The sequence below is a fragment of the Pollachius pollachius genome (genome assembly GCF_949987615.1).
Source record: "Pollachius pollachius genome assembly, contig: scaffold_310, whole genome shotgun sequence".
Lineage (NCBI taxonomy): Eukaryota > Metazoa > Chordata > Actinopteri > Gadiformes > Gadidae > Pollachius > Pollachius pollachius.
In genome coordinates this window covers 2,616-10,456 of record NW_027641149.1, presented here as the reverse complement: position 1 = coordinate 10,456, position 7,841 = coordinate 2,616, and the positions used below count along the sequence as shown (strand labels likewise).

Below are 7,841 nucleotides of genomic sequence, written 5' to 3'. Positions count from 1 at the left end.
GGAGAGACAGGGAGCGAGTAGTGCATTGAAAATTGCCCGTGCCCATTATCCATCATCAGCGCAAAACAACAGCAAGTATTTCCTTCATTCCGTCTTTGATCTAATGTTCTCTCTGTTCACGGTATATTCCCCGTTTTTCGTCGGGGGAAAGCAGGATACAGAAAAACCAGCTTGTACCACCTGTTTGGTTTTATTTGCATCGTTGACAGTCATACACATTCATAGGTCTCTCAGCACTGTAGCATGTAAACGCAGGAAATGAACCTCAGACTGCCCGGTTAATTCTGCTGTCCCCAATACAGACACAAGCATATGGATGTTCACCTCACACATAGAAGCAGATACGATATCACAAAGTTGAAACGACAAATAAAAAAAAAAGATCAAAACGGCTAACACATTTAATTCCAAATTCACATCGGTGTAATATTCAGCATTATATTTGTTAAATGCCTCATTTTATGCTGCCTCACAACACTCACACACACACATACACACACTGACTCAACCATTGACATTAACGCCCATGAGAAACTCAAACCTTCAAAATATTACAAAACCCATCTTTCGATCTTTTGACCATGTTCAGTGTTCTCCCGACAGGAGAGAAAGTGAAGAAAAATAACAACAAACCCAAAAACAAAATAGAAGTAATCATCGCCGTTTCCTCTCAATAGCATCAATTCATTCTTTTCAGTTGTTTCGAACGTAAACCCAGCCGCCGCTGATGTTGGAGGCGTTGCGGCGGGAGAGTTGGTGGAGTGGATGGCGGTAAGTGGTTTGTGGTTCGGGTAAAATCTGCTGCCGACAAGCACAGAGGAAGCTGAGGCTGGGCGCGGGGGAGGGATGTTCGTATTACGTGTAGTGCTTCCTGGTGCTGCCTAGTCTAAGACCTCCTTCCCCCCAAACACACCCTCCCGTCTCCTCAAGCTCTCCTTGAGTGCCACATCGCTATCTTCAAATGCTCACAAAAGCCGAAGGTTTCAATTGCAACACTCAAGTACAAAACGACGATAACGGGTGTGACATTTTTTTTTAAGATAGAATTGCTGTTGGACAGTAATCAGAGTTCCGTCCGCGAAGGCACGGCCTTTTTTCTGTTCCAGTTTAATACTGTGTGTGATAATAGTGCTAATCGAATTGAAAAATAAAGTCAACTATTGCTATACATATATATATACACACATACATATATGTATATATATAAACATATATGTATTTAAACATATCTTTATATATATACATTCATGTTTATATATACATGTATGGTTATATATTTATACATATGTGTATATATATATAAACGTACATATGTTTATATATGTGCATTGTATGCAAGCATACAAATAATAAACATAGCATATTAATCATAGAAGCTATTTTAAGGACTGGCCACAAAAGTGGCAGTACACTATATACAGTTACATTTTTTAACTTTTACACATTTATACATGCACAGTAATAGCAAAAAGATTCTTTCTTGAGGACTTTTTTGCCTGCCAATTGGAGGCCAGATTCAACAGATCCAGCCAGTTGGCTTTTCACTTTGACATCTTACAAACTGTAAAAATCCCTCGGGATCCTTTTAAAGTTTCTCCTCTTTTTTTGTCTTTTTTCGCACAAAAGTGATTATTAGGCATTGACAAAGACTGGCATTATGGACAGCTATATCTCCTTGAGTGTCTTTTAAAGTGGAGCGGTAACACTTTACAATAAGGGTACAAGAATTAAACCTTAATGTAACATTAGCTAAAGCAATAAGCACCAACCAACCGTTAACTAAAAGGTAAAATCATTTACTAATGTGTTCATGTTTGCTAATGGGGTTCATGTTAACTCAGGGATTAATTTATTCATCATTATATGATGCTTACTGCTAAACCTAGTACATGTATAAATAAATACCTTAGTTAACATGAAAAGCATTAGTAAAGGATCAAACCATTAGTTAACTGATAACCAGCTGTTAGTAAACAGCGGTTGATGCTTATCCCCGCATTAACCGACGCCAATGAATTGTTACTCAATGTACCCTTTCAAGGCAAAGTGTCTCCAGGGTAGACCAGCAGTTCACAGAGTTCAAGCGTAGAAGATGAGCTCGGGGATCTGTCCCCCCTGCACCCCGGTTCCATTAGTACTGTCTGAGGAGCACTGGAACTGATAGGTCACCCGGCCGCTCTGCACCTCCGTCACGCCCTCCTGCCCGAAGTAGCTGAGCTCGCTGCCGTCCAGCACCACGCTGGCCGTGTAGAAGGTGTCGGGCTCTATCTGCACCGGGTACTCGAACCACACCGGGAAGGTGTTGCTGGAGCCGTCCGAGAAGTACTTGGTGTGGTTCTGCCCCAGCAGCACGCCCTGCCGCTTCAGCTCGATCCGCGCGCTGTACTCGGCCGAACCGCAGCTCGACCCGTAGAGCCCGAAGCCGGCGATGAACACCCGCTTGTCCACGGCGAACTGGATGCTGTCGCAGCGGCCCCGGTAGCGCCACTGGTTGCTGCGGTAGGCGCAGGACTGGAAGCGGTGGCACCGCTGCGGGCTCAGCCCCTTCCGCGGCTCGCTGGCGAACTGCAGCTCGGGCTTTTTGGCGGCCGTGTACCACAGGAAGATGTCGTTGGTCTCATGCAGCGTCAGCACGCCCGACTGCGCCGCGCCGTTGGCGAAGTCGTCCAGCGCCATGGTGGGGATGCGGATGAGGTACACCGCCTCGCCCAGCACCTTGCGCTTGTTGTCGATGGACAGCGTGATCTCCTTGCGCTGGCACTCGGCCTCGGCCCAGCTGAGCGCCGCCTCGAACACCACCAGCTCCTTGGTGTTGAGGGTCTCCCGCTGAAGGATGCTCTCCAGCGTCTGGGCGTCGATGTCGCAGAAGCCCTCGGAGCGGAGGGCCAGCTCGGCCTGCGCGTCGATCACCTCCCAGCAGCGCTGCGTGAGCTCAGGCTCCTCGAACAGGCAGCTCTGGGAGAGGAGGACGCAGGCGTTCTTGGCGCTCAGGCTGGTCTCCAGGAAGTTGACGCAGGCGCGCGCCAGGTGGGGCACGATGTATTTCTTGGCGGCGTAGAGGGTGGCGAGAACGGTGTCGGCGCTGAGGTCGATCTCGTCGCAGTAGATGTACCTGTGGGTGTGATGGGGGGGGGGGAAGGGGGAGATGGCTTAATTTGGATGCGCAGTATGTAGGATTAGCTCTCAGACTATTACTTGGAAGTGGTGTTTGTGTTTACTGTAGATCCGCTTTTTTTCTAAGTTAGCCCATGGACGCCCCCTTCTTCTTCTTACAAAAAGTGCAATTGGAAGAGCGGTACAATTGATTGCGTTACTCATAGAGTCTGGCATTTAGGATTGATCCACATAAGGAAGGCTTGGGTTAATAGAAAAACAGCTTGGGACAGGAAAGAGAGCAAGGCAATAAACAATAGGGAGTGATTCAGCTTGAAGGAAAATGCGAATACGTGACAAACGGGTTCATACGCCGCTCTGAGAGTTGAAAGGAATTACACATTTTTCCTTTTGGCAGCAACGTAAAAAAAATGGGTCATCTCGTCCTGCGACAATCCTGCTAAACTAAACTGAAATGGTGGAGAGTATATTGGAAGCTCCTATCTTAATAGACGACGGGTTTGGTGTTCAGTGCTGGCACATTGCAGGTAATTTAACCATTGCCTCAAGTGAAAGAGATATGAAATGTACCCCCTATTGTAAACTGGTTAGGAAGCGAAAGGGGACAGAAAAACATGAAATCTGGAGCCTTCAAGAGTTTATTAAAATAGAATATCATTACACTCACTTCAGCATGGCGAGGAACGCTGCTGGTTCCACATCAGGGATGCGGATTTCACCCTTGTTTTCCGCCAGCTCACCGTAAAACATTGCATGAAACACCGAGCTGCCCACAGCCAAAACATACTGTTGGTGGAGAGAGAGAGGGAGAGAGAGGCAGAGAGAGAGAGAAAATGAGAGCCAAGATCACATCAGATAGTACAACATGAATGTCTCAGTCTGCCGTGATCCTGGCACATTTGCACAGAGAGGGTGGAAACGGGTAATTGTAGGAAGTTGTCAAAATCTAATTTATTTGCACTGCAGTTCTCTTTTCAGTCTTAAACAAAGAACTCTGTACAATGTTTCAGTGTGTTAAAGTCATTAGAGGGTTCCCGCACAGTGAGCGGTGCTTAGATTCACGGCCCCCATTCCCTCTGGGGACAAAGAGAGACACATATCCAACGCACCCAATCCCCAGCCACTGCTGCTGAAGGAAATTTGGGAACAATCCGGATGAGTACAAGTGAATGAAGAGCAATACAACCACGAGTTTGGTTTACAGCTGTTAATGAATGAACTTATCTGCTGATGAAATCAGTGGCAACACAATACCAGTATGATTTCAGGATGCAACATAGAAGGACTGGTGAATACCGCAATTATACTCAAGTAATTCATGCATGCATTTCTGTGTGTGTGTGTGTGTGTGTGTGTGTGTGTGTGTGTGTGTGTGTGTGTGCGCGCACGTGTGTGTTTGTGTGAAAACCTTAAAAATCACATATTTTCACTGAATGAGGTGACTTGAAATCCATGTCACTAATGACTAACGAGTCTGCGACAAAGATAAAAAACTAATTGACGCACATCTCTCAAGTGTGCCATCAATCCATCCGAGGAAAAAGGTTACCTGGTAGATGAAATTGCTATTGCGTATCTGAATTCATGCCAAATGGATGCCATAAAAACCGCAGGGCAGAACAACATCATCACTGTTGGTTTAATACGGGAAGCAGTCTAATCATCTTAAACGTCCTTTCTCAAAATGCTTTTCACTCAAGTTCAACGGCCAAAAAAACATCGTCCACGATCACGTGACTCAGCCAACCGTGGGCGGCAGGCCAATCGGCAACGGACTGTCACTGCAATTAACTGTAGTGGAAAAGTGGCGGCTGAATCCCTTTCCACACATTTCACATGACTATGTGCTCCACCCAGAGCCTTGGTAATAATGTCCTGCCACGTGTGGGGCCGGGGCTTATGAGAATACGACTAACCGATGAAAATGATGACCGTGAACATCTGGAAAACAACAAGGTCGGGGGAGCCTGGCAGGTGGATCCTGATGAAATGATGGAAGTTAGCTTTGCATGAGCATAAACCACAAAGTGCCCCTCGTAATCGTTCTACTTATATAAGGCATGGCCGAGAAAAAAACTCAAGGATTGAAACAAATGCCTTGATTGGCAATTAAATGAATGAAAGGAGAAATAATAAGAAAAGTCCCATAAAGAATATAGCATATTTAAGTGTTTAACGAATGGTTTTGTAGATGGCACGTGAACTGGCAATGAACTGCTGGATAATAATACAAATATTGTATTTAATACAATATTCATATATTTTAAAGAAGATAACAATAAATGGCAGGGTGGTGGTGGAGCTAGTTGGGGTGAAACCCAGCAATGTGCAGACACAGGGAACTTGACCCCGAGTGCGATGGAATTAACCCTGGGTGCGGTGGCAGCCAATGAGGGCAGCCCTTCCCTTCGCCTCCCCCCCTCACCCATACTCCCCCGTCCATCACCCAGCCTCATTTGCATAAATAATAGAAGAGTGTCTCGCAGAAGAAGCAGAGACGCGTGGCTCTAAAGCGAGAGGAAGAGCACAAAAGGACCCCTATCGCTGGCAATCTGTGTTTAAACGCTGCGTGTGCACATCCACGCGTGTGTTTGTGTGCGCGTGCATGGGTGCACGCATATATGTGTGTGTGTGTGTGGGAAGCGATGCTGATAAGATGTAAACCAACAACATTTGGCCGAGTGGCGGGCTGTTTATTAATCGTAGCGGCGGCTAAAGTGGTGGTCGTGCAGGGACTGCGAGATGAGAGCCTTACCCTGTGTCCGGGCAGCCGCTCCGTTCCCCCGGGCTGACCCACCAGGAAGTGAACATCTGCCATCAGCTCATTGTTGAACATCACAGAGTTCCTGTGAAGCGAAGCGAGAGGGAGGGAGGTGTCAGTGTGGTGCCTGCACGGGGGAGAGCATGAGAAGGCTGGACAACCAAACCACAAATCCGATCTGGGTGTTTTTCACCTTAGATATCAATAGGTAGACTGGATGGTAAACCGACGAGCTGCCATGAAAAGATTACTTTTCCCCGATGAAATAGATTAACTGAGATGTCGAATTATCGTGTCAGGTTTCAGGTGAAGGGCATTGGCATCACGCACGGATCGGCATCTTATCCCAAGCAACGCCGTGGCTATTGATTTACTGTTTAACACACACACACATCTGTGTCCGTGGATTAGTGAACTGTATCACAACAGGCCAGTGGACACCGTCGAACGCGGTGGAAAATCCCCACTTTGAAAGAATGGAACCAACAACAAAGCCAGGATTCATGTATTATGGAGTGGTGGAACATGTCACAGTTTGGGGCAGACAAACAGCTACATGGTGTTCTGGCGGGACAACAAAGCGCACACATTTCAGCCCGGACATCTGGGCTCTTCTGCTGATAGGCCAAGGTAAACATTGTGCTTTTAGTGCACAGCAACCCTCCGCTTGTTGTGCATATCAAACGCACCCGGTGCATGTCAGCAGCCCTGAGCTCGGGTCACAGTGACTCTGTGTGTGTGTGTGTGTGTGTCTGTGTGTGTGTGTCTGTGTGTGTGTGTGAGCTATAGCAGCCCCGGCAGATTAAGGGCAGAGCTGCAGGGAGACCGACCTACCTACACGCACGCACAATGGTGCAAGTACACCTAAACATCCATTAGCAGGCACCCATGAGAAAAGACACAGAACTGCACACACCACAGTAAACACACACACAATCTGAACCACAAAAGACACACGCAGACACCACATTCTATTCCCCACCCACTGTAAGATGCCCTAACACACAGTCATGGTCAAACCCCCAAGGGCACATACACAGACACACACAGCAATAACAGTCCCATGCCAATGCTGGAACAGCATGCGCTTCACGACATGCACCATGCAAGTCAAACCTCACAGTCCGACGTTCTGCCAGAGCTTAAGATCAACGGCCTCAAAGCTGTCCAAACCTCCTCCCCCCTCCGCTACGTATCGCACTTTAACCTGCGCAGCCGGTGAAGCTCCGTCAAGGTGAGGGTGAACCGTGTCGGTCCCCGCTGCCACCGGGGACAGCCGTCTGAAGAGCACCCACCTCTCTCTGATGGTGGAATACAGTCCCTGCCAGTTGCAGTTCTGTATGGTGTTGTTGTTGTTGAGGTTCTGCTGGTGGTACTGTTGCACCGCGCTGCCGCCGACGCCGCTGCTGCTGCTGTCGCTGCTGCTGCTGGTGCTGCTGGTGACGGTGGTGCTGGTGACAGATCCGTCGCCGCCGCCGCCGCCGTCGCTGGAGCCGGACGGCGACTTCTTGGCGGGGAATATGTCCGCAGCCATCTTCTTCTTCTTCTTACCCTTCAGGGTGATGATCTCGTAGCAGACCGGCGGCAGTTTGGAGCTGCCGCTGGGGCTGGCCGCCTTGGGGCTCTTACTGGACCTGCTCTTGACCGACTCGGGAAGCATCAACAGGAAGGTCAGACATTTCATGTTCCTTCCCTTGGCATCGACCATGGGTGTTGCGCGACTGCCGAGCAGCGGGGATCAGGGCATGCAGAGAAGAAGGGCATGCACCGCCACTCTGGGGGGGGGGGGGGGGGGGGGGGGGGTGGTGGTCCGGTGGAGGTTGGAAGGGTGGGAGGGTGGAGGCGTAGGGGTCAGCAGGTGGCGTTGGCGGTGGTGGGGAGGAGGTTGGAACTGAGGGGAGAGCTGGTCCTCCCGGTTCCTGGTGGCCCCCTGTGAGCGCGGTATCCCGTCCAGGGGACGAGCGCT

General features: G+C 48.8%; 1 protein-coding gene across 4 annotated transcripts; it reads right to left on the bottom strand.

Moving 5' to 3' along the window:
* Window positions 1-2,079: 2,079 nt before the first annotated feature.
* LOC307091728 (BTB/POZ domain-containing protein 3) lies at window positions 2,080-7,583 on the bottom strand (the record flags this gene model as incomplete). 4 transcript variants are annotated; one of them, XM_079759376.1, is made up of 5 exons in its annotated part: window positions 2,080-3,112; window positions 3,782-3,900; window positions 5,870-5,960; window positions 7,171-7,278; window positions 7,375-7,583. In XM_079759376.1, the coding sequence occupies 5 exons, from the start codon at window positions 7,581-7,583 to the stop codon at window positions 2,080-2,082; spliced, it is 1,560 nt and encodes a 519-aa protein (XP_079615502.1). The 4 variants fall into 4 exon arrangements, with proteins under 4 accessions (XP_079615502.1, XP_079615503.1, XP_079615501.1 ...); XM_079759377.1 differs by having other exon boundaries at window positions 7,381-7,583; XM_079759375.1 differs by having other exon boundaries at window positions 7,171-7,583.
* Between the last annotated feature and the right edge of the window lie 258 nt (window positions 7,584-7,841).